The following is a 25,529-nucleotide window of genomic DNA, read 5'->3' as shown; positions in this document are numbered from 1 at the left end:
ACATCCCTCTTACCATATACTAAATTCCTGTAGCCCTGGGTCTGTTTCTGGACTCCCCCGTCTGTCTGAGCCCCTCCAGGTCACACTGAGTGAGGTAATGGTGGTGTGAGAATCCTCTGGGAATCTGGCAGGACGTGTGCCTTTCCCCTCAGCAGTCCACCCCGCAACTCATTATCATCGTTCAGAGTGCTCTTAGTGTTCTCACACATTCACTCTCCCAAATGCACTTTAGAACTGTCAACTCCAAAGTATCAATCTCATTGGAATTACACTGAATTTATCAGCTGATTTGGGGAAAACCAGTATGTGGACAGAAACATGATGTGTATCATTGGCTTGACTTACAGAATACTCTTAACAGGTCTTCAGTTGATTCTTAGGTTTTACAGGTAGGCAGTTTTATTGTCTACAAATAATGACAATTGTAATTCTTCCTTATTTTCCTCATCTGGCTTGTTGCAGGGGTTAGCAGTGCCGGGACACTGCTGAATAACAGCATGCCCTTGGCTAGTTTCTGACTTTAATGGGAATGCCTGTGGCGTCTGACTCTTTAGAATGCCGTAACTGTTGGTTTCTGAAACAGACCTTTATCTAGATTAGGGTGTTTCTTTCCAGACTTAATTTACTAAGAGTTTTAATAAGGGATGGATTTTAAATCTTACCAAATACCTTTTCAGCATCTATAGAGCTATCATAAATTTTTCCCTATTAATTGAAGCTGAAATGAAGGCTCCTGCACAGCCATACTGCCTCCTCATATACTCTACATGCTCCTAGTCCCCTGTGCCAGGAACGGAATACCTCTGCAGGATAGACTAAAGGTGAGGCTTCAAGGTCTGCCTGCTAGGCGTGGTGCTGAACGCCTTCTCAAGCTGCCCAAGCACATGGGGTCTTGGAGGCTTTCCTTTCCAGAGAAAGAAAGTAGGACCAATCCCCACTCCCTGCCATAATAAGAAAGAGCTCTTGGGGACAGCAGCATACAGAGCACAAAAGCCAAAGAGAATTCCGGCAGGGCGGAGGACCCCACGCCCCTGCCACCATCCCACCAATCAGTACATAGGCCAAGTGCCCAGTTTGCCAGGTGTCTTGCTACCTGAAGTGACCTATGACCTCTGGCCATGACCATCTCTAGCGAGTCCTTCCTGCCATTCTGCAGCCTCTTAGCCAATGCATGCAGGCCAGGCGGCGCTTACAGCAAAGCTATCACAGAAAGCAGCGAGGCCTTCGGACTCGTAGGAGAAATAGTGATTCCTTCTACTGCTCCATCCCCACTGCTAACTCTGGGTCCCCATCCCCGTCCTCCCAGAGTCAGTCTGATCCTGCTCATCACACCAGGACATGGAGTCTCTACGTAACCACAGGATTCCCCTAGAGCCGGCTGTTGCCACAGTGACCCTGATGCTGGGCTGTTACCCACTTAGCCTCCCTTACCTCTTCTGTCTGCTTCCACTTCTTCTGTATCCTCGTTTGGAAAAAGGATGGGTGCCTGAGCCTGTGCCCAGTTGGGTGTCCACTCACAACCCAAAGCAGAGCCTGGCACTGCCCACTCTGACCAAGGGCCTTCTCTCCCTGATCTCACTGGCGTCTGCCCTATTTACCCATCACTGGGTTTGTGGGTTGCGCCCAAAACACAGCAGCAGCAATAAACAGAAAATGAAGGCAGAGCCCAATGTGTCACAGTTCTGGGAGGCAGATCGGGATGGGATACCCGTGTGGCTTGTCCAATGATCTTCATGTTAAGAGGCAGTCTCTGTGAATGAACTTCCTCTTCAGGCCACAAGAAGCCCTAACCCAAGCGGAGGCGAAAGGTAGCAATCTCCATGGGCTCCAAATAGACATCAGTGCTGTTGGACGGGGAGGCCAGAGGGTACAGTAATGTCAAGGAGGTTGGCTGAAGGAATACCACATCCAGGCCATGGAACAGGCTCCCCAGGGCTACCTGTGGAGAGAAGAGAAGGGGCAGGGTTGTGCTAGGTGCCGAGACACTAACGAATGCGGCTGTTCATCTACAATTTGTTACCTCTTTAAGAATCTCAGCCAGGTGCAGTGGCTCACACCTGTAATCCCAGCACTCTGGGAGGCCAAGGTGGGTGGATCGCCTGAGGTCAGGAGTTCGAGACCAGCCTGGCCAACATGGCGAAACCCCATCTCTACTAACAATATAAAAATTAGCTGGGTGTGGGGGCAGGCGCCTGTAATCCCAGCTACTCGGGAGGCTGAGGCAGGAGGATCGCTTGAACCGGGAGGTGGGGGTTGCAGTGAGCCGAGATCACGCCACTGCACTCCAGTTCCAGCTGGCCCCTCTCAGCAACACCATGCCTTCTTACACATGAGTGCATCCAGTCTCACGGGCTTGCTGAGATTTGCTCAACCCTAAAGCCTGCCTACAGATCTCCGGGTAAGAACCGTTCCACTGAGCTGTGAGTTCTGTGAAAACAGTGACCGTGTCTTGGTTCACTTCTGAAACACTGGAGCCCAGCAGAGGACCTGGCACCCGGGGACATTTATCAGTGTCAGCTGATATGAGCTTACAAAGTAACAACAGTATGGGTTCTGGTTTCTATTTCTGGTGTTTTCCACTTTGCTTGATAGAGGTCCCTCCTCAGGGAACAAAAGTTCTCAAGTGATCTACCTTGTCTGGAACTCCCCCTGCCAGGCCTCCGGAGCTCTGAAAACATGTCTACAGCTCCCCCCCTTCTCTCCAGAAAGCCCTGGAGTGACACTTTCTTCTCCCAGCCTGTCACCAAATCTCAGCCCAGTCTTATCAAGCTCACGCCTGCCATTCCTAGGTGCTCTGTTTCCCCACCCTACTCACCTTGCCTTGGCTTGTGGTGCAGTTGAAGCCCAAGTTCTTGGCCTCCAGGCCGCAGTCAAAACCCTTGCGGTGTAAGATGAGTGCGGTCTCCGCCGAGGGTAGGGTGTCCTCCTGGATGACAGACAGTGCCCAGGGAAGTGGGCGCAGGGCTTTCAGAGATCGGAGATGCAGCAGCGCCTCTACCCAGAGGCAGTGCTGGCACAGGGAGGCGTGTGGGTAAGGAAAGGCCAGAACCTGGTCCTGGAGGTTTGGAGCCGAATACCTGCTAAGGGGTCTGGACCTCATCCTGGAGGCTAAGGAAGGAGCTGAGCAGGGAGGGACACCGTCAGAACTCTGCTCTCAGCATGTCACGCTGAGGGACACTCACCTCAGCCTGGAGCGTACGTAGGTTGAGCAGGTGGAAGTCACAGGGCAGTGAGGAAGCCAGAGGATGAAATGAGCGCAGACCAGGGCCTGGGAGCTGCGTCCTGGCTACAGGCAGAGCGAGCGCCGGGGTGTTCAGGTACATGGAGGTCAGGTGGCTGAGGAGGGATGGGTAGCTGGTAGAGTGACTATCTTGGACCTGCAAGATTGACCCGAGATACTGGTGAGGGACCAAAGCCAGGCTGAGGGGAGAGGACGAGGCAGGATAAAAGCACACCCAGGTCAGTTTTGGAAGGAGCTTTCCTGGCGTGCCTGGACTCAAGGGCATGCCTGGCTCCCGGAGAGGTTCCGCTAACCCTTCAAGTGTAGACATTTACCATCTCCCCTAACTCAGAGGGCTATTTCACTAAGCCGTTTCTTCTCTACTTTTTAGTTCTTTGCTCACGTAACACTATCATGAGCAACCCACTCCCATCAGCCATGTCTCCCCTCACACATGGATCCACAGTGCAGGAAGGATGGCAGACAGGCAGACGCAGGCCTCACCATGGAGCACGGGCCTCCAATCCAGAGCGCTCTGGGTAATCCTGTGGCTTCACGAGTGACACCACATCCACAGTGCCGGCCTGGCTCTCAGGCCCAGCGCTGCCGGGGCTCTGCCAGCAGGGCTACTCCTTAGCAGCTCACCTGGACGTCAGACTCACAGGCCTGGGCTGAATATTCTGGACTTCTGTCCCCGGCATCCCCCTTCTTCCAAGCGCCCAGCATCTCTCACTTCCCTCTGCATTCCCAGGTAATGCTAAACCCTCTTCTGTCTCACCTGGGCAGTGTCCTCATAGCCACCGGCAACTTCTCCAGCCTCTGGCCTAGTTCAAGCAGCCAGCATGTCCTGCCTGAACAGCCTCCCACTGTCACCCTCCTCCAATCTCCCTTCCCACAGATCCAAGCTGCTCCGTACTGTCAGCGTGACATGCTGAGAGCAGAGTTCTGATGGTGTCCCTCCTTGCTCAGCTCTTGCCTTAGCCTGGTCCTTTCCTAGCCAGGATAAGGTCCAGATCCCTTAGCAGGCACCCAAGGTGCTCTGCCGTCTGCCCTGATCTCCCCCCAGCGCTCTAGCCCAGCACCAGCCAAGAGGGCATTCTGCAAGGATGGAAATATCCGACACCAGATGGTCTAATACGGCAGCCACTTAGCCACTTAGCCACTTGTGGCCACTGAGTACTTGAACTGTGGTCAGTAGGAATAAGAAAGCAAATTTTTTACTTGATTTAGTTGTAATTTAAATAGCCATATAGGGCTACTGGCCACTGTACTGGATAGCGTAGCTCCAGCGTAACTAAGGAACTCACTGCTGTTCCCCAGCCCATTGTCTTTCCTGCCTCCTACCCTGTGTCCTGGTTCATATCTTCGAATGACACCCCCATTCACCAAAGCCACGCCTGGGTGACACCTCCTTGACCTCGATGTCCCTAGCCCACATTATTACCTTGCTCCTCAGGATCAGTGAGACAAAGCCCTTTTCCCCTGCGTACGCATTTTTACACGCATTTTTACGTGCCGCCCTACTCACGAGTAAACTCCGGGGAGAGTCAGCACTGTCTGCACTTATGTCCCTCTGGGTCCTCACAGTAAAGCAGGTGTTCAATATCTATCTGATGCACGAGTGACTGAGCGGCGGGCTCTGTCACCTGGGCTCCGGCACAGCTACACCTTGCTCGTACTAGTTCCCCGCTCCCAGAGCCGACCCTTACCTCTCGGTTACCGCTCCTGCTGCTGTGAAAGATCAAGCCCCTAAACATGGCTGCCAGTTTGGAGAAAAAGTCAGGCTGGTGGGGCAAAGAAAGCCATGAGATGAGCGGGGTTGGAGCACAGGCTTAGAGAATGCTGGGACAGGGCAGCGGAGGGCAGCACAGAGGAAAGTGGGAGACGAACATGAGGGACACAGGTGACAGAGCGCTGCTGGGAGAGGAAGGTGCCAGGCTGCGTGAGATGGGACACAAAACGCCAGACTGCCTCCCCCCGCCCCAGGAATTCAGCCGTACTCTCCCTCCCTTGCCCTCCTCCAGCTGCGCTCCTCGAGCCCCAGGCTGGACCCCCCGGCCACCCCTAGGGACTAGCCAGACCTGGCTCCCTGGGCGTCAGCCCCAGATGTTACCTCGCTGCCCACGGTTCGCCGCTCTAGCAGGAGGCGGAAACGGTTGCAGGTTCTCTTGTTGTCCTTGAGCCCTTGGCCTAGGCCCCGGTTGTCATCCTGCATCAGCCGCCGGTCCAAGATCACCTCCAGCTGGCCTGGGGAAGCAAACAGTGAGTGCTGGCCTGCCCCCACCCCCAAGCAGACACTGACCTTTCAAAGGAGAATCCCAGCCACAGGCCCTGACGGAAAAGCCCAGCTCGAGAGACAGAAGCTGAGTCACTCAGGAGAGGTCACGGGTTCCCACAGCTGGGAGGGAACCTGATGAGGGGCTGGTCCTGTGCCCTTATTTTGCAGATGAGGAAGCATGAGGCCCAGAAAGGGGCAGGCTGGCCCTGGCAGTTTACCCCCCATGCTCTGGGACTCAGGAGTAGGGACCGGGCCTAGGGGCCCGGGCAGGAAACCGAATCAGGACGGGTTACATACAACAAAATAAACCAGAAATGAAAAACTTAGATCAACAGCCATCGGTAGTGTTGCTGCATACCTCCATAATCTGGGGCAGGTTTGCTCAGGTTGGGCAGGTTTTGTTGTGACTAAAACACAGGCTCTCTTGCCCTTATTCTACACTGGACAGCCAGACAGCCCCAGCAGGTCAGACTCAAGCTCTGACTGCCTGTGTGTTAAAAGTAGGGCTCTGGAAAGGACAGCAGATGGCAAGTCAGGCAGAGGCTCATATTAAGTGTCATCTGGGGTTGCCCTGGGAAAAAGATACAGCAGGTGAACACCTTTGCTTTATTTTCTAGAGTATGCTTGGAGCAGGGGCTCGCTGCATGGCTGATGTGTTGGGGACAGAGGCCCCAGTGTGTGCAGGTGTTGGAGGTGGGTGCAGCTGTTCTTGTACAAGATCTCGAGGGAAACCACACCAGCTGCCCCCACATTCCACCGGGACAAATGGCCCTATTCTCCCTTTCACCTCTCCAGTCCTTACTGACTTGTGTAGTTGCTCAGTCTTTTAACCCAGAACAATCACAGAAAGATGTCTGAAAACCCTAAAATGGATCCCTTGTATAGAAGACAGTCATTTTTTCAAACACCAAATCCCAGAGGGGTAGAGGAGGAAATCCAGTCAGGGATATTGGGCTGCAGTGAGGAGTCATGACACAGATGGCCCAGGGGCTGCTCCTGGCAGAGAAAGGCACACTCCTCCCAGCAGGGAGTCAGGCCCCCGCACTTGCCAGCCATCGGGCCACACCTAGCCTTGACTGGGTGCTCTCGGCTCAGCCCTTCTTCACAAGGGCTCTTCCCAGAGACAGATCTCAAGGGCCTCAGATGCCACCAAGTGCAAACTGTTCATTTTGCCCTGAGGATATGGGGGCCACACAGAGCTGCCAGCGTGACCAGCTGCCCGGGTCTGACTCCAGGCCAGTGCTCCCCATGCCCGTTTTGATTCTTAAGAACGTCAGTCTTGGCTGGGCGTGGTGGCTCACACCTATAATCCCAGCACTTTGGGAGACCGAGGCAGGCAGATCACAAGGTCAGGAGTTCCAGACCAGCCTGGCCAACATGATGAAACCCCATCTCTAATAAAAATACAAAAATTAGCTGGGCATGGTGGCAGGCGCCTGTAATCCCAGCTACTCAGGAGGCTGAGGCAAGAGAATCGCTTCAAACCGGAAGGTGGAGGTTGCAGTGAGCGGAGATTGCACCACTGCACTCCAGCCTGGGCAAAAGAGTGAAACTCTGTCTCAAAACAAAAAACAAAAAAAAGAATGTCAGTCTCTCTTTTAATGATCACTAGTAGGACAACAATATGTAATTTTCTCATTTCCTTAATATTTCATAACACTGAGTGCACTTTACAAGCTGTCCCTACTCTCATCCCCGCCCAGAAGAGGGTTGCACACCTCAGCTGAGAATCACTGTTCAATACCCTGATGCTTCTTGCCTTTTTTTTCAGACTGGGTCTTGCTCTGTCACCAGGCTGTAGTGCAGTGGCACAATCTTGGCTTACTGCAGCCTCCAACTCCTGGGCTCAAGCAATCCTCCCATCTCAGTCTCCTGAGTAGCTGGGACTATAGGCACGTGCCACTAAATCCAGCTAATTTTTAAATCTTTTCGTAGAGCCTGGGTCTCACTTTGTTGCCCAGGCTGGTCTCAAACTCCTGGCCTTCTGCCTTGGCCTCCCAACAGTGCTGGGATTACGGGAGTGAACCACTCTGCCTAGCTTTGCTTTTTGACATTTTTTTTTCTTTCTTTGGCCTCAAGAGTTGTAACCCTGACGGTTCTTCAGGGGATCCAGCAGGACACTCCACCCAGTTGCTTACACTGCTGCCTCCACCAGGGGAAGGGGACAGCAGGTGCCTGCCTCCTGTGCCAAGAGCTCTGAATGGCTTGCCCCCTCTCCAAGCATGGAGGTGATGCAGTCCAGAAAGAGGCAAGGGAGGCCAACAGAGTGGGGAGCCCTTGAGGGTGGGGATGGGCTTCTTTTTGTCTGATACCCTCTGCAGAACTCCTGGGCCCTACTCACCATCTTTGAGGCTAGAGACACCCAGGGCCTGGGCAGTGTGCAGCGTGAGGCGCTTCTGTGCGTCCTGGATATAGGCCATGACTGGCATGGGGTAGAAGTTGGCCTGGAGGGGGAGCTTCTTCAGATACCGTCGGGGCTGCACCTGTGGAGGCAAGGCCAGCAGATCAAGGGCACCCAGGCACCATGTGGGCCCAAGCGGTCCCCAGACCGAAGAAGTCCCCGATCACTCTCGCCTCTCATTCATCTTTCTCCATCAAGGCAGATCATCCCCCAGGGCCTGTGACAGGGGCAAAAGCAGAGACCAAGTTCTACTCTGTGGGGTCTCCGAGACCCAGGCCCAGGAGTCACCTGAAAGCCATTGAGGTCTGTGAAGAAGATACCCTGGCTGTCGATGTCTGTATGGATGCGCAGGGCCAGCTCCTTGTTGACGTAGTCCCGGATGTCCACCAGGGATGATATGTCCAGAGACAGCCCCTCCACCCCTGGGCACAGGAACAAAGTGGGGGCATGGAGAGGTGTGAGGCTGAACCACAGCTAAGAGGCTGGGCTGGGGGATCAGAGCCAAGCTGGGGAGAGGCTCTGTCCAACCTCCCAAGAAATTCCCAGGGCATTTCTGGATGACTTTTTCTCCAAGAGAATGGAGCATCCCTGTCTCAAATGATACGGAACAGACGTATGAACAGAGAAGCAGCAGAAGGAAGAATACACCACAGCTGTGGAGCCCACACCTCCTTCCGGACCCTTCCTCATATGCAGGGCTCACCTGGCAGATTGTAAAGCCGGACCGCCTGGTGAATGTGCTCATAGTACACAACCACCTCTGAGAAGAAAGGGCCTTCAGTGACACGCAGCACGGGGGGCTCCTTGGGGACGTAGGGCTAGGGAAAGAGCAGATTGCTGTTGAAACTGCAGCACAGAGGGCAAAGCAGGAAGGTGCCAGCCCAGGGCTGGGCAAGAGAGCACCTATTCCCAGATACCCCTGGGCTGAACAGGAAAGACAAGGCCCCTGGCAGGCAGCAATAAACCTGGGGAAGGCCTGTGCCCCCTCCTGCCCTCCCTGCTAGTGAGACCTCCCGGGGCCTGCCAGGTTGTTCAAGGCATCTTTAGGGTACCTTGGCCTCGCCATCGGGCAGGAAGAGGTAGGCTCCACTCTTGTCTTTGGACGTACGGGTGCCATAGACAAGGACCTGCATGTCCACCTGCTGCTCCTGCTCCTCATCCACCCTTCGGATGCTCTGCCAAAAAACACAGCCCTGACCCCTGGCCCCACACCAGCATGTCAGGCCTGCCTCCTGGGAGGACACGGTATAGCTTCCCCAAGGAGCTGTGCCCTGCTTCCCCATGCTGTCAGGCTGGAGCTGAGATGGGCCTGGGTCCACTGTGGGTCAGGTGGCAGAATGCGCACAGGGCCGGGAGGCCACTCTGCACAGTGCCACCACCACACACGCCCTACTCTGGCCCCTGGCCCTTCCCCACCACCCTGGCCTTTTACCTTGAGGAGCCCAGTAAGGCCTGAGAACCAGACCTGCATGTAGCGGTTGCTGAGGGCGAAGTCACTGGTGCCAGAGTCAATGACACGGAGAGGGAACGCTTCGTGCCTGCTGACGGACAGCTGCCGGCCATGCAGGTAGATGCGCACAGAGGAGGGCAGCGTGCGGTGCCCATCAAGGCCCAGCTGCAGCTGCAGCACGCCCAGGCCCAGGGCTGGCAGGCGGACAGGCACAGACACCTGTGGGCACAGGAGGGGTGAGGAAGTGGGGGCACGGCTTTCGCCACAGGGGTGCTGGGGCATTGGCTTAGTAACAGAGGGCTTGAGCAAGTCCCTGCACCCGCTGGGCCTCTGCCCCTCCTCCAAAGTGGAGGTGATATGATTTGTCCTTTCTTCCTCATCAGACTTTATGATTCTCAAGTGATATTTGAAAAAGTATGAAGTGGCAACCACACATTAAGCTTTCGATAAACATTGAATGACTGAATGATGGGGCATTATAACTGCTATTTTTTACCATTACTATTACCATACCAACCTTCCCCTTCTTTTCAAGGACACACTCAAATCCCAAGAGTGCCTGTCTTCTGGACAACCCCCTCCCCAGGACACCTGTCCTCAGCCTGGAGAGCAGCAGGGCCACAAGCAGGAGGATGGGAGGCTGGCGTCGCCGGGTGGGGAGGGGCCCACGATGGGCAGAGGGCCAGGCCCACCTGACGAGCCCGCACCTCACCTGGTAGACGTCAGGGACCGCCTCGGTGGCAGAGCTCCAGTGTGCGCCGATCTGCACGGCCAGGGGCTGACCCTCCTCCGAAAGGACGCGCACGCGGGGAGAGTTGACCAGCAGGGACACCATGCTGAATCGCTCCTGTTCCAGCGGGTTGAATAGGACCACAAACCTGTGCGTAGAAGGTGGGCTGACCCAGGAGGCTGCTGCTTCAGGCCAGGGCAAGCGCCCTGCACGGGTTCAGCACATGCCGGGGCAGAGGGGCCTGAGAGCCAGGAATGGCTCTGCCTCTCTGCACATGGCGTAGTCCAGGTTACCTGGGCGAGGAATCCAGCTGGATCACCGTGCGCTCTGGGAGGGCGTCGTGACTTAAGCGAGTGTCATCCTGGAATTCAGTGGGCCGGAAGGGAAGAACCATCATGGGCTCAGCCTCCTCCCACCCCACCTGTCCCGGGTGTGGACCAGCGCTGCGCTGGGCACAGAACTCATCCGGACGGGGAAGGAAAAAGAAGTGGCACCTCCATCCAGCAGCTCTTGGGATGGGACCTGCACACACCAGAGGGTCCCCATGCAGACCCAGGAGGGGCTCACCACTTGGAGGAAGGGCGCCTCAGGGTCAAAGTGGTAGGTCTCCTTGTCCCCCAGCACCAGATAGTGGGCTGCATGAATGATGACCTGCTTCAGGTTGACAAGGGAGCGCAGAAGCCTGTGGGTGGCGCAGGAGAGGGAAGGAGAGAAGATCACCATAGGGAAGCTGTCTGCCTTGTCAGCAGGACAAGCCCTAGGCCGGCCTACCCCCTGACCACCCAATGTCCTTTCTTTGGGACAGTGAGCAGGGGAGCTGACAAGGGAAAAGAGAAGGCTCCCACCTGACCCCATAGTCCACCACCACAGCCTCCTTGGCTGTGCCAGTGATGGCATCGTGATGCTGGAAGAGCCCCAGTGTGCGCCGAGCTTCCGTCAGGAGGGTGAAGTCAGACAGTGGGTACCGGCCAGCCAGGCCAGAGCGGCGAGCGTGAGCTGCAGCCAGGCTGTACAGAACCTCTGCCCCCCTGCCCAGAGAGAGAAGTTAGCTGCCAGCCTGCACCACTAGCCAGGGCCCACCCACACTCTGCCAGTCCAGCCTCCTTCCTTCCCACCCCTTCTCTACCTGCCCTAGCCTCTGGGCCTATCTATTCCCTTCTGAGCCGATCCAGCCCCTCCTTAAACCCCAAAGGCTGACTCTCCCCCTCCAGCCTGGAAGCGGGGACAGGGTCTCACCGCAGGTGGGCTTCCAGGACTCGGTCTAAGCTCTTGTAGAAGGGCCGGGAAGTGTAATAGCCTGTCCAGTAATGATCCTCCCGGTCCGCATAGGAGAAGAAATCCCCGCTCAGCACAGGAAACCCTGGAGGCCGGGCCCCTGGCTCCACCCCTGTCCTCTTGTACAGGGCATCAAAATAGTCAGAAAGAGTGCCAAACTGGGCCTGTGGGAACCCCAAAAACCCACTCCCATCAGTTCTAGAGCCTCCTGGAAATTGTGGCCACAGTGCTGCAGTTGGGGGTGAGGCAGGGGCTCTGGCCTCAGAAGCAGGAACTGTACATCCTGCCATTCTAGACTTAACAGAAGTAGGGGAGCCTGGGAATTAATTCTGACATAAAAGGGGCACCTTCGGCCAGGCGCAGTGGCTCACGCCTGTAATCCCAGCACTTTGGGAGGCCGAGGTGGGTGGATCACGAGGTCATGAGATCGAGACCACCCTGGCTAACACAGTGAAACCCCATCTCTACTAAAACTACAAAAAATTAGCCAGGTGTGGTGGCGGGCACCACTACTCGGGAGGCTGAGGCAGGAGAATGGCGTGAACCCGGGAGGCGAAGCTGGCAGTGAGCCGAGATCACGCCACTGAACTCTAGCCTGGGCAACAGAGTGAGACTCCATCTCAAAAAAAAAAGAGGGGGGGGGCACCTTGCCCGAGTTGGGAACCCAGGGCACAGTCTCATGGGAAGGGATGGGCTGCAGCACTGTGAGGCCCCCTCCCCAGCCAAGTGCCCCTCACACCTGCACATGGAGGTCAGGCCTGCTGTTGAAGAAGTCAAAGAGCCGCTGGTAGTTGAAGAACTGGGCATCCCACTCCTGGGGCTTGTCATATCGGAAGTCATCTCCAAGAGGCACCAGGAGGACGTTGCTTCGGAACAGCCGGGACTTCTTCCGGTATTGGTCCAGGAGCAGGGCTGCCCTGGGGCAGGAAGAAAACATGGGCCCAACATGAAGTCTTATCGGTAAAAGAGCACCACACACAGCCATTCTGCCAGGAAGCCCCTAGAAGACATCCCATCCATCGAGGAGTGGTTCAGCGCAAACAGACACCTCCTGCACATGAATCCCAGCCCTAGGGGAATCCGGTGTTCTCTGGGCAGTTCTGACAGCTGGCATGTTGTTTTTTATGCTAGGCTGTTGAGATATTTGGGATCCTGGTTCTGACACTCCCGCCTCATTTTGCCTAACAGTTAGCGATGCAGCACCAAAGTTAAGGGTCTGGACCCTGGAGCCACATCACACCAGCTCCACAAGTACTAGCTCAGAGACCGTGGGCAAGTAACCTCTCTGAGCCTCCATTTCTAGCAAAATAAGGATAACATCAGTAGGTACCCATATAATGTTATGAGAATTAAAATGGATTGAATGGGCCGAGCGCGGTGGCTCATGCCTGTAATCCCAGCACTTTGGGAGACCAGGGCAGGCAGATCACCTGAGGTCAGGAATTCAAGACCAGCCTGGCCAATATGGTGAAACCCTGTCTACTAAAAATACAAAAATTAGCCGGGTGTGGTGGTGCACATCTGTAATCCCAGCTACTCAGGAGGCTGAGGCAGGATAATCACTTGAACCCAGGAGGCGGAGGTTGTAGTGAGCCGAAATTGCACCACCGCACTCCAGCCTGGGTGACAGAGACTCCATCTCAAAAAAAAAAAAAAAAAAAAAAAATTAAAATTAATAAAATAAAATGAATGAATGAATATTTGTTAAAACACTTAGAATAGTGCCTGGTACATAATGTGAACTATATATAAACATTTATTTTCTTTTCATCCAAATTACTGGCAAAATCAGTAGAAGAAAAACAGCCCTGTAGCACATCAGCAGAAGCCCTTTCCTACTTTAATTGGCATGTTATAAATATCACAGTCCAAACAGTCAACTAATCTACTTAGCGGCGCTGGCCCAGCTTGTACTTTTCTACTTTGTTCTCATGAGAGGACTCCTCAAATACCACTTTCCCCTAACTTATCAGTCTAGTAAGCCTTTCAAAGGACAAAACGGTTACCTTTCAGGGCCTGTTCTTGTAAACCTAGGCCAGCCTCACTGATCACAACTGCTGCTTTCAGAAACATCATGCCTTCATAGCCCTAGATTCTTGCCTGGAATCGGCATTTAAACTTCTGGAAACAAAAGACCACTTTATTTCCCTTTTGGTCACATTTCAACTCTTGGACGTCAGGGAGAAATCAGAGCATTGCAACATAAAAACTGATCCAAGTTGTTGTATTCTTAAGGTTCTGACTAAATTGTTGTTTGGATCAACTCTTACCTAACACTTTCCCCCAGGGCTTGATTTCAGCAAGAGTGATTGATATCTTTAGGGGTCCCTAAATTCTCTCAAAAGGGACAGGTCTGTTTTCTCAGAGGCTGGAGGCTATCTGGTGGGACTGAATGTGGATCTGAACAGGATTCTCGTGGTTGACTTAAGACCAAGTCAGAACACTGGCACTAAGTGAAGGCACATGAGCCTGAAGTTTGTAACATACATCTAACCTGGGAATCCTTCACCTCTAAGTTGTCAGCTGGCCCTGGCAGTTTGTTAGGGCATCAAAAAGTACTCATGTGAGAAAATAAAAGCATTCTGTGAAAGGTGGTTGCTAGAGCCATTCCAGTTTTTCAAGAGACTTAGTAAGGAGCTGCTGCTGCAGATGCTGCGAGCCTCAACTCACCACCTGAGCCCACCCTCCACGTGGCACGGCCCAGACCAGAGCTAGGCCTCCTGAATCCTCTGTGAAGTGAAAGGGCTGGAAACAGATACCTCTCTGCCACATTGGCCTCTGTGATGGCCCGGGGTGGCACCTTCCAAGGGCAGTTGATGCGCCCACCAGGCAGGCGTTTGAAATCAAACTGGCAGCAGATCTTGGGATCTGGGCCACAGGTATGGGGGACGTCATAGCTGTAGAAGGGCATCATGTGACAGAAGATGTCTGTGCTGGAGTCCGAGTCTGCAGAAGACACACCACGTGGTCACCACCAGCAGGCAGCCTCGGGACGTCAGGAGGGCATGGATCTGCTCAGGCTAAAGGCAGCCCTGATAGACTGTGAGGCTGTAACTGGACCTAGGGCTGGAGAGAGTGTGTAGGCCAGGGAGAAAGCCATGAGGGGCTCCTTCAGGGGACGGGCACCCAGGGCACGCTGAAGCCCTTGGGACAACAGGCCCTGTAGAGGCCAGAGGTCAACGTGACCCTCCCCTAACCAGAGGGTGCGACCATTTCTGGCAGTCCACACCAGTACCTGCAGGTCTGCTCTGAAGAACAGTGGGAGTCTTAGTTCTGATATCCCTGCTATTCCCCAGTGAAGACTATGCTGCAGTGACCCCCTCTACCCTACCTGGCCTTACCCCATGTCTGCCTCCACATGAACTCTAGGCTGTGGGTGGCAGCAAAGTGCTTCTTGATGGCATAGTGCACTCTCTGAATCAGCATGCTGGTGAGGTTGGCACGGCGCAGCAGGTAAGGCATGGTGGAGCTGTATCCAAAGGGGTCCACTGCCCAGCCAGAGCGGGGGGTTGCACCTGGGCAGGGCATGGAAGCCAGAGAGGCCCTGAACACACCTCAGGGGCTGGTCTCCCGGCCTCCCAGGTGCTGGGACCCCAGCTCTTGTCCTGGTAGTGAGTGGACAGATGACATCACACCAGGCCCACATGGTGGGATCTGCCTAGAAAGGAACCACCTCCTGCCGATCCCTGTGCCTTACAGCCCCTGCCATAGCACTGTGGGCCCAGCCCGGGGGGCAGACCCCCAGGCCTGGGCCCGGACTTACCAAGATTTCTCTCCAGCCACTGGTGTCCTTCGATGAGCTGGTCAATCAATGCAAAGTAGTGGGAATTGGCCTCATCCGGCATCACCCAGCCTCCTGTCGCAATCTCCAGCTGCCCGTTTCCTACCAGCCTATAGTTAAGGACTCACACTCAGGATGGAGCAGGACACTTTGCTCGGTCCTGCCAACCAGAAAATGTCAGGGCCTGTGTGCACTGGCCTCACTGAACCAGTTCTCTCAAGCCCAGGACCAAGAGAACACACACTTGCCCTCCTTTCCTTGCAGCCAACCTCCAGGCTGTCCCGGCCCCGCTTATCTCAGAACCTCCATCTCTTTTTGCCTTCCCTCCCTCCACCATCACTCATCTCTTCCACAGCTCTCTGGGCCTCTCCCTGCCACCTTGGCACCCACAGCTTAAGGTAAGACCTGTCCACCCAGCCTGGGGCTCAGACGATGCCCTCCCACGCCTCCCCGCCTGGTACTGGCCTTCGGACTGCCGCTCTCTTTTGGGCATTGATGTTGTCCCACCACTTGGCGAAGAAGGAGACCTCTGCCCAGAGGAAGCGCCGCCGGGGATCCTCCTGCAGCTTAGACACCATGCTATTGAGGATGTGTTGGGTCTGCTCCGTGTAGTACTTGTCAAAGGTCTTGATCCAGCCTAGGGAGCCAATGTAGGGTCCCCTGAGGATGCCACCATCTTCTTCTTCGACGTCCCTCCCTTGTATTGGCCATCAGAAATCCCGCTCCACACTCCAGCTCCTAGGAGTCTGCAGGGCCCTCACCTGGGTCATTGTGAGAGTGGGGCACCACAAACACCTGCAGGTCTTCAGCATCCCAGTCGTGCGGGTCGTAGGAGATGTCGAAGCCTTGCCTCCACACACCACCATCCACATTGTCAAACGGCAGCTCCTCCGACACAGTGAGCATCTGCCAGGTGAACTGCAGCTCAGTACCCCAGTTGTGGCCGCTGTACGTCCCTGCCAGCTCTGACTCTTACCTGCAGCTCTGGCTTCTGACCCCGGCCCCCCAAAGCAAACTGGCAGTCCTGGGGGGAGATGGAGAAGAAGCTGGGCCGGGGCTCCGGTGGTACCACCCAGGAGCCATTGACCGTGTAGTAGGGCAGCATGGCGGGTGGGCCCTCTGCGTTGGCTGTCAGCTCCAGCACGGAGTCCTTGATATGGCTGATAATCTCATGGTTCTCCTCCAAAAGCTGCTCCAGCTGCTCAATGCGGTTCTGCAGCACAGAAATTTGGCTCTGCCAAAAAAACCAGAAAGCAATCACACACAGCTCCTTATGCCACAGGGAGGGTCTCTGCTTGGGGTCTACCAGCTGAGGCCTGACTACAATTCTTCCCTCATCAGTCAAAGCCAGACCATGAGCCTACAGGGATAGATGACACCGTTCAGATAAAGGGAGCTGTGCACATCACCACTGAGGACTACACTCCACTTGGGTTGGGAGAACCATCACTCTCTAGCTCAGGGATGGCAAAGATTTCCTTCCACCTACCTATTCTCAACAATCGGTGTTGCCTGTGCTGAGAAGGATTTCAGCAGGGCTTAATGTCAAAGAATGCTGCAATCAATTAGCAATGTCTGCCAAAAATTCAGGAGGGGCTGGGCGCGGTGGCCTACACCTGTAATCCCAGAACTTTAGGAGGCCAAGGTGGGTGGATCACCTAAGGTCAGGAGTTCAAGACCAGCCTGGCCAACATGGCGAAAACTCGTCTCTACTAAAAATACAAAAATTAGTCGGGCATGGTGGCAGGCTCCTGTAGTCCCAGCTACTCGGGAGGCTGAGGCAGAAGAATTGCTTGAACCTGGGAGGCGGAGGTTGCAGTGAGCCAAGATTGTGCCACTGCACTCAAGGCTGGGTGACAGAGCAAGACTCTGTCTCAAAAAAAAAAAAAAAAAAAAGGAGAGAAAGAAAGAAAAGAAAAAAATTCAGGAGAACAGTGACAATACTCATTGCCATTGACATTTTTTTCTTTCTTCCTTCTTTTCGCCATCATTGTTTTTAGCTGAGGGTTTCTACAAAACCTGACTACTGGGAAGGAAGGCTCCCGTCCTGTACTGACATTACCTTCCAGCGGGGGGGGGGGGGGGCGAGGGGGTGGGAGGTGCATACCCTGAGCCCAGATGACTTGTATACAAAGAAATTAGCAACCAGGCACGACTCACCCGGGGGAAGTTCCCACCATTCTGGTGTCGGGTGGGATCGTGTTGCACTCGGTCCAGCATGAGGTAGAGCGAGAAGACTGCCACACAGAAGATGGCAGCCCCACACACTGTCACCTGCTTTTTCAGCTTCATACTGGCCTCCACACACACCTGGCAGAAAGGACACCATCTGTAGCTCCAGCATGCAAAATGCCCGTGGCAGTCTTTCCACCAAATGCCCCAGTGAGTTCCTGAGGGCTGTTGCAAAGGAACATCCATTTGCCTGGCTCCAAGTAACACAAGCAGCACATCTGGGGCTGGCCCACCTGGTCCTGGTAGCAGCTCTGCCCCTAGGGTGGAGAGGACGCTCTCCTTTGGCTGGTGCTATGAAAAACGGGCCCAGGATAAGAGTCCCAGCTCTGACTGGAGTGCACCACACAAGCTCCTGATTACACAGCTTCCCTGCATAGATAGGAGGTGCCTGTTCAGGCTCCTCGGCCATGTGCTTCTAGTTTCAGGTGAATAAGCTAGTCTCTATTTTGTCTGATTTAAAAGTTTAGCCAGAACCCAAAGAGACTGATAGGAAAGCCTTTCTCAGTGCCCTTTCGGGTCAAACTGGCACTCACCAGAAACAGTGCCTGGCACAAATCCTTTCTCAGAAACACAGAATGAGTTTCTTTCTAATAAAGAAGAAAGATGCTTGTGTTTCTAGCATAAAGCAAGCCCTGTGTGTTCTCCCTGTTTCTCTACTGTTTCCTGCGGTGAGAAACTTCCAGCCGCGGTTTGCAGAGCACTTAGGGGACCCCTAGGAAGCCTGCAGTGATGCCGAAGGCCCCCTGGGAAGGGAGAGACGGGGCCCGGTGCTCAGATGCGAGGCAGCTTCAGAGGACCCGTGCCCCCCGCCGCCACCGCCCTCGGGCCCCGCTTGCCTGCTCAGGAGGAGGGAGGACGCTAACTGCGGAGCCAAGCGTGGGCGGGACCGCGCTCCTGAGTCTGCTCCGCGGGCCCTTGGGCCGAGGAGCGTTGTCGCCTCTGCGTTGTGCCCTACTTAGCGCGATCTGATTCTGCTCGGGAGCCGCCGGGCAATATTTTCAGCCCTTAGAGACTGGGTCCAGGCCACTGTGGGTGGAGCTGGGGAGAGAGTTGGATCACAGACAGCAGGCACCTGCCGCCGCGTCTCTGGCCGCCCGCCCGGCTCCCTCCCCACCCGCTCCGACTTCGTCGGCCCGGGGGACCGCAGAGACAGGCGCCAGGTCCGGGCCTCAGGCAGCCTCCAGCCCCTTCCTGGCCCCTCTGACGCCGCAGGGCCGCTCGCGCTCCCGCCGCCCGAGCCCGAGACCGGCCTCTGTCGGGGCAGCCGGAGCCCTCCCGCGCGCGCACCCGGCCCGTTACCGTCAGCGCCCGGCCTCCGCGCCGCTCCGGGCCCAGTCGGCCGAGCTGCCGGCTCTCACACGCCCGGGGGCGGCGGCCCACGCGCAGGCAGCGACGCAGGCGAAGGCGTGCGCCCGTTCACCCGTAGCCCCCTGCTCCGCGCGCCGCAGCCGCGCTTCCGCTGGGCCCCGGGCCGCCCGCGCGCTCCGCTGCGCCCGCCCCGCGCGGGTCTGCCAGCCTCTGAGGCCGCCGGGCCCAGCAGCGTGCGGGGCGGGGATAGCCGCGCCGCCCGCCCCAGCCTGCGTGTGCCCGGCGGAGCTGACAGGAGATCTGGCCGCCGCGGTCCCCGCCCGGCGCCTCCCGGGCCCGCTCCGCTGGGCTGCAGTGCGCAGCCGCACCAACCCGGGCCGGGCCTGGCTAGCTGCGGAACCTCAGGAGGGACGCGCGACTGAATTTTTTCGGAATCCTACTTGAGTAAGCGCATGATCCGGCAGTGGTCGAAACGCCCGCCTCCGTCTCGGCAGCCGCGTAGGGGGGGTGCGTTCTCCGCGGCCTCACCCGGCTGCGGCTCAGGTAGCCTTAGGTTTCTGTCGTTGCGCCTCTTGGGCAAAGGGGTGCTGCCTCCTGTTGGTACAGCGCATTCCTCGAGTCCCTTTCCTTTCCGTGTCTGCTCTATGTTTCCTGCCAGCGAGTGAACAAGACACAGACTTTTCTTGGTTGTTTCCGTTTTACTGGGCATCTAGGTTGTTTACAGTTTTTCAGTGTAATCCATACTGCAATGAACATCTCCATGAATTCCACATTTTTGTTCAAGTTATGTATAACTTATGATCTGAATGTGACCCCCCAAATTCATGTTGAAATCCTAATCCCTCAAGGTGATGATGGTATTAGGAGATGGGCCTCTGGGGGTGAACAGAGTTTGAAGGGAGAGCTCTCATGAATGGGATTAGTGCCGGTATCAAATGACCCCGAGAGTCGGCCCCTTCAACCACGTGAGAACCCAGCTAGAAAGCACTCTCTGTGCACCACAGGCAGGCCCTCACCCGACACTGAATCCGCTTGTGCCTTATCATGGACTTCCCTGCCTCCAGAACTGTGAGAAAATAAATTTCTGTTGTTGATAAACTACGTACTTTATGGTATTTTGTCCTAACAGCCCAAACAGATTAAGACGTTATTTTATGATGAATTTGCAACAGTGAAGTTATCCGGGCAAAAGATAAGGACAGAGATGACTGATGACACTATCGCTCCCCTAAAAGACTGTACCAGTTTACACCATCAATAACAAACTGTTGGATATTGCTTAAACAATGTTTTAGTTGATTAATGAGATATATAATGCCATCTCATTTTTAAAAATTTTCCTTTAAGTTCTGGGATACATGTGCAGAACATCGCAGGTTTGTTACGTAGGTATACATGTGCCATGGTGGTTTGCTGCACCCATCAACCCATCATCTAGGTTTTAAGCCCCACATACATTAGGTGCTCTCCCTCACCTTGCCCCCCATCCCCCGACAGGCCCCGGTGTGTGATGTTCCCCTCTTTGTGTCCATGTGTTTTCATTGTTAACGCTCACTTATTAGAACATGCGGTGTTTGGTTTTCTGTTCCTGTGTTAGCTTGCTGAGAATGATCAGTGCTATCTCTTATTTAATGACCATTTCTTTTTTTGAGACAATATCTCACTGTTTCCCAGGCTGGAGTGCAGTGGCACCATCTCAGCTCACTGCACCCTTGACCTCCCGGACTCAAGCCATCCTCCCACTTCAGCCTCTCGAGTAGCTGAGTGTTACAGGCATATGCCACTATACCCAGCTAATTTTTTGATTTTTAAATTTTTTGATTTTTATTTTTTGAGACGGAGTTTCGTTCTTGTTGCCCAGGCTAGAGTGCAATGGCGCGATCTTGGCTCACTGCAACCTCCGCCTCCCAGGTTCAAGCGATTCTCCTGCCTCAGCCTCCCAAATAGCTGGGACTATAGGCATGTGCCACCATACCTGGCTAATTTTGTGTTTTTAGTAGAGACGGGGTTTTACCATGTTGGCCAGGCTGGTCTCAAACTCCTGACCTCAGGTAATCCACCCTCCTCGGCCTCCCAAAGTGCTGGGATTACAAGCATGAGTCACTGTGCCCGGCCCTAATTTTTTTATTTTTTGTAGGAGGCCGGTCTCACTGTGTTGCCCAGGCTGTTCTCCAACTCCTGACCTCAGGTAATCCACCCGCCTCGGCCTCCCAAAGTGCTGGGATTACAGGCGTGAGTCACTGTGCCCGGCCCTAATTTTTTGATTTGTGGTTGTGGGGGGTCTCACTGTGTTGCCCAGGCTGGTCTCCAACTCCTGGGCTCAAGCGATCCTCCCACTTTGGCCTTCCAAAGTTCCAGGATTATAGATATGAGCCACAGTGCCCAGCTTTTTTTTTTTTTTTTTCCACAAGCTCTTGTCTGTCACCCAGGCTGGAGTGCAGTGGTGTGATCACGGTTCACTGCAGCCTTGAACTGCTGGCCTTGATCCTCCTGCCTCAGCTTCCCAAAGTACTGTGATTACAGGGATGAGCCACTGCACTCCACTGCCACTTCTTTTATCACCATCAGGAACAGCTTTCCAGGTTTGTTTACTCACTGGAATGCCTGTTATTAGGGTGTTAGACCTAGACTGGGCTCATCATCCTCTTTGTCTTTTCATATTTTGCCTTGTGTTCTGGGAGATTTATTTTCCAGCCCTTCTATTGAATTTTCCATTTTGGTGAATTTTTTTTTTTTTTTTTTTTTGAGACAAAGTCTCACTCTGTCGCTCAGGCTGAAGAGCAGTGGCGTGATCTCAGCTCACTGCAACCTCTGCCTCCCAGGTTCAAGTGATTCTCATGCTTCAGCCTCCCGAGTAGCTGGGATTAGAAGCACGCACCACCATGCCCAGCTAATTTTTGTTATTTTTTGTAGAGATGGGGTTTCACCATGTTGGCCAGGCTGGTCTTGAACTCCTGACCTCAGGTGATCTGCCCACCTCGGCCTCCCAAAGTGTTGGGATTACAGGCATGAGCCACCGCGCTCAGCCTCATTTTGGTGATAATCTTAATTTTCTTTTTTCTTTTCTTTTGAGAGAGAGTTTTGCTCTTGTTGCCCAGGCTGGAGTGCAATGGCACGATCTCCGCTCACCGCAACCTCTGCCTCTGGGTTCGAGCGATTCTCCTGCCTCAGCCTCCTGAGTAGCTGGGATTACAGGCATCTGCCACCATGCCTGGCTAATTTTGTATTTTTAGTAGGGATAGGGTTTCTCCATGTTGGCTGGGCTCGTCTCGGACTCCCGACCTCAGGTGATCTGCCCACCTCAGCCTCCCAAAGTGCTGGGATTACGGGTGTGAGCCACCGCGCCCAGCCTGATAATCTCAATTTTCAAGAATTCTTGTTTGTTGTCTGGTGGTTCTTTTTTAAAAATTGAGGTACAGTTTACACTATGTGGCACAAATCTTAAGTGTACAGCTTGATCAGTTTTGAAATACATACACAAGCATAATCACCACCCAGATCAAAACGCAGGACATTCCCATCTACCCAAAATGTTCCCCTGTGTCAAGTGGCCAAGCAGTCCCTAAGCACACCATAGTGGCTGTCAGACTGTGGTCCAGCCTTGCCTATGTGGCCCATGTAGAGACGTACATGGTTGTAAGGGCACCATGGTGAACCTTTTCTCCTCCATCTTCACACACCTTTCCATCAGGACCCTCCAGACATAAGCACTAATTTGACTTCTCTGTAACTTCGTTTTGCCTGTTCTTGAACTTCATAAAATAGAATCATAAGTATGTACTCTTTCATGTCTGGCTTCTTTACTATGACTTTTTTTTTTTTTTTTTTTTTTGAGACAGTCTTGCTGTCACCCAAGCTGGAGTGCAGTGGTGTGATCTCAGCTTACTGCAACCTCCGCCTCCTGAGTTCAAGTGATTCTCATGCCTTGGCCCCCTGAGTAGCTGGGACTACAGGCATGTGCCACTACACCCATCTAATTTTTGTATTTTTAGTAGAGACGGGGTTTCACTGTGTTGGCCAGGCTGGTCTCGAACTCTTGGCATCAAGTGATTTGCCCACCTTGGCCTCCCAAAGTGCTGGGGTTACAGGCATAAGCCACTGTGCCCAGCCACGCCTTTGACATTCATCAATGTCGGTGCATATATTAGTGGTGTTTTTTTTGTTTGTTTTTATTGCTGTATATACGTTTGGGTCATTTTCCGCTTGTTCTGGACCTAACTTCTCTCTCCACTTCTTCTGTAACTTGAATTATTCATATAGTCCCATGTTTCTTAGCTTCCATTCTCTTTTTTCCTCTCTGTACTTCAGTTTAGGTACCTCCTTTTAACCTATTAAGTTCACAATTCTGTTTTCTGATATGACTTAATTTCTAAATTCGATTGTGATTTTATCCTTTACTTCTGTCAATGTTTATGAAATCCATCCAATGAGTTTGTAATTTCAGGGATATTTTTCAGTTCAATAGGCTCCTTTCATTCTCTTTTAATAGATTCCAACTCTGTTGACATTCTCTACATTTGTTTCTTTTTTGTCCATCTTCTTCTCTATTTGACATATTAACCAAGTTATTTAAAAATCTTTGCCAGTTCCAATATCTGGATCATATGTGGGTCTGCTTTTATTGTTTATTTTTTCTTTTATGTATTAGCCCCATATTTCTCCATTTTTTGCATGATTTATGATTTTTAATTATATGTCACATATTGGGTATAAAAGAAGGATAGGGGCTTCAAATCTTGTTATTCCCTACAGGAGCTAGTCACTTCGATGCAATTAAGTACTGAACTGGGTTGGGGCAGTGTTGCAATTGCAGTAAAACTCAATCCCCTCCTGGTTGTCCTTGTTCCTTAGGAATGGCCCTCTTGGATTTTGGATTGAAAGCCTGGTCAGTCTCTGTCTCTCTCAGATCTTAAAGTTCTGCTCTTCAGAGATTTAAAGGGAGCTCTTTAGCTTCCCAACCTACACAGGTGCAAAACCTGGCAAATACCTTATGTTGGGGAAACCAGCTATTTGTTCACTCCAGGCCTCCTCTCTAAACACTGCAAGACTGTGGGACTTGCCTTCTCAGTCTCCTGCACTGCCTCAGAACTCAGCAAATGTCCCATGGGGAAAACGCTCTGCATTTTGTGCTCCTCTAGTCCTAATCCATAGCAAGTCCTTGCAACCACCAAAAACTATTCCTTTCTCTCTTCCCCAGTAGAGTCTCTCTGCTTGGGCCAAGTCTGATCCTCACATCCCAAATGGGCAAATGTTTCAGGGAAGAAAATAGCTGCCTATCACTAGTTCAACTCGGAAGGGCTCTTTCCTCCTTGAAATTTTAGTCCATTCAGTCTTTAGTTCTGTGACCACTCTTCATTCTTTTTAAAAATAAGACATTTTCAGCCAGGCGTGGTAGCTCATGCCTGTAATCCCAACACTTTGGGAGGCCGAGGTGGGCGGGTCACTTGAGGTCAGGAGTTTGAAACCAGCCTGATCAACATGTTGAAACGCCGTCTCTACTAAAAATACAAAAATTAGCCACGCGTAGTGGTGCGCGCCTGTAATCCCAGCTACTCAGGAGGCTGAGGCAGGAGAATCGCTTGAACCCGAGAGGCAGAGGTTGCAGTGAACTGAGATCACGCCACTGCACTCCAGCCTGTGCAGCAGAGCGAGACTCCATCTCAAAAAAAAAAGAAAGAGAGAAAAAAAAAAGACATTTTCATCTCAGCTGTTTTTTCCCTAGCGGTTGCAATGGGAGTGGTGGCGTGCAGAGACCTACCATATCCCACCTAGCAGAAGTTTTTCAGTTCTGCTTTCTACCATTTCCATTGGAGGTATTATTTCACTTCCTAGTATTTTCATTTAATTACACAACTTCCTCTTGTTTAAACAAGTTATAGGGCTCTCTCTCATCTCTTTCAAAATAGATTTTTTTTTTTTTTGAGACAGAGTTTTGTTCTTTGCTCTTGTTGCCCAGGCTGGAGTGCAATGGCGCGGTCTCGGCTCACTGCAACCTCCATCTCCTCGGTTCAAGTAATTCTCCTGCCTCAGCCTCCAGAGTAGCTGGGATTACAGGTGCACACCATCACGCCGGGCTAACTTTTTGTATTTTTAGCAGAGACGGAGTTTTACTATGTTGGCCAGACTGGTCTCGAGCTCCTGACCTCAGGTGATCCACCTGCCTCAGCCTTCCAAAGTGCTGGGATTATAGGTGTGAGCCACTGCGCCCGGCCAATGTCAACTATTTCCTGAACTTTCTTGAGGGATGGCCATTTTACTTCAAGGTTCTCATTGCCCTGTTCTTCTGTATTACAAATGTTTCCCACTTTGTTTTTTAGTTATGTTCATACTTCCTTATCTTCTCAAACTTCGCTTTTGGTGATGTTAATATTTCAGATGACTTTTTAGGTTTCACTAGCACTTAGGGGAGGAGGTGAAGGCTCCCCAGTCTGCCATCTTATTCCTCAATAAATTCATCTTGAGAAACAACTCCCTCAAAAGCATTTTCTTCCTCGTCAGCCACATCAGTCTTCTTTGAGTGGAACTCTCTTCTCGTCTTCTCCTGAATTTTATGTGAGTGTTATACGCATCCATAGTGTCAGCTACTCGCTAATATTCATAAGCCAGTGATTCACACATCTATTGCCAGCCTTCACCTCCATCTGGGCTTCCAGACCTATTCATCTACATTTTTAATTAATTATTTATTATTTTTATTTACTTATTTTTGAGACAGGGCCTCGTTTTGTTGCCCAGGCTGGAATGCAGTGGTGTGATCACAGCTCACTGCAGCCTCGACCTCTGAGGCTCAATTGATCCTCCTACCTCAGCCTTCTCAGCAGCTGGGACTATAGGTGTGTGCCACCATGCCTGGC

General features: G+C 53.1%; 1 protein-coding gene across 9 annotated transcripts; it reads right to left on the bottom strand.

The window, feature by feature from the left end:
* Window positions 1-369: 369 nt before the first annotated feature.
* MAN2A2 (mannosidase alpha class 2A member 2) lies at window positions 370-19,350 on the bottom strand. 9 transcript variants are annotated; one of them, XR_008513774.2, is made up of 26 exons: window positions 18,667-18,985; window positions 18,204-18,405; window positions 17,296-17,445; window positions 16,112-16,369; window positions 15,897-16,041; window positions 15,601-15,772; window positions 15,118-15,245; window positions 14,696-14,869; window positions 14,114-14,300; window positions 12,094-12,271; window positions 11,316-11,518; window positions 10,925-11,107; window positions 10,647-10,761; window positions 10,373-10,440; window positions 10,062-10,227; window positions 9,332-9,568; window positions 8,952-9,074; window positions 8,603-8,717; window positions 8,188-8,321; window positions 7,840-7,981; window positions 5,334-5,467; window positions 4,930-5,004; window positions 3,183-3,377; window positions 2,816-2,926; window positions 1,432-1,939; window positions 370-574 (listed from the first exon to the last, which is right to left on the bottom strand). XR_008513774.2 is itself a non-coding variant. In XM_024232552.3 (25 exons), the coding sequence occupies exons 3-25, from the start codon at window positions 17,425-17,427 to the stop codon at window positions 1,787-1,789; spliced, it is 3,528 nt and encodes a 1,175-aa protein (XP_024088320.1). In that variant the 5' UTR covers window positions 17,428-17,445; window positions 18,204-18,405; window positions 19,116-19,350; the 3' UTR covers window positions 370-1,786. The 9 variants fall into 9 exon arrangements, 7 of the variants coding, with proteins under 7 accessions (XP_024088320.1, XP_054387860.1, XP_024088319.1 ...); XR_008513775.2 differs by lacking the exon at window positions 4,930-5,004 and having other exon boundaries at window positions 18,667-18,982; XM_024232552.3 differs by lacking the exon at window positions 18,667-18,985 and adding an exon at window positions 19,116-19,350 and having other exon boundaries at window positions 370-1,939.
* Between the last annotated feature and the right edge of the window lie 6,179 nt (window positions 19,351-25,529).

The sequence above is a fragment of the Pongo abelii genome, chromosome 16 (genome assembly GCF_028885655.2).
Source record: "Pongo abelii isolate AG06213 chromosome 16, NHGRI_mPonAbe1-v2.0_pri, whole genome shotgun sequence".
Lineage (NCBI taxonomy): Eukaryota > Metazoa > Chordata > Mammalia > Primates > Hominidae > Pongo > Pongo abelii.
The sequence above is the reverse complement of the archived record's forward strand: the minus strand, read 5'-3'. Positions and strand labels throughout refer to the sequence as shown.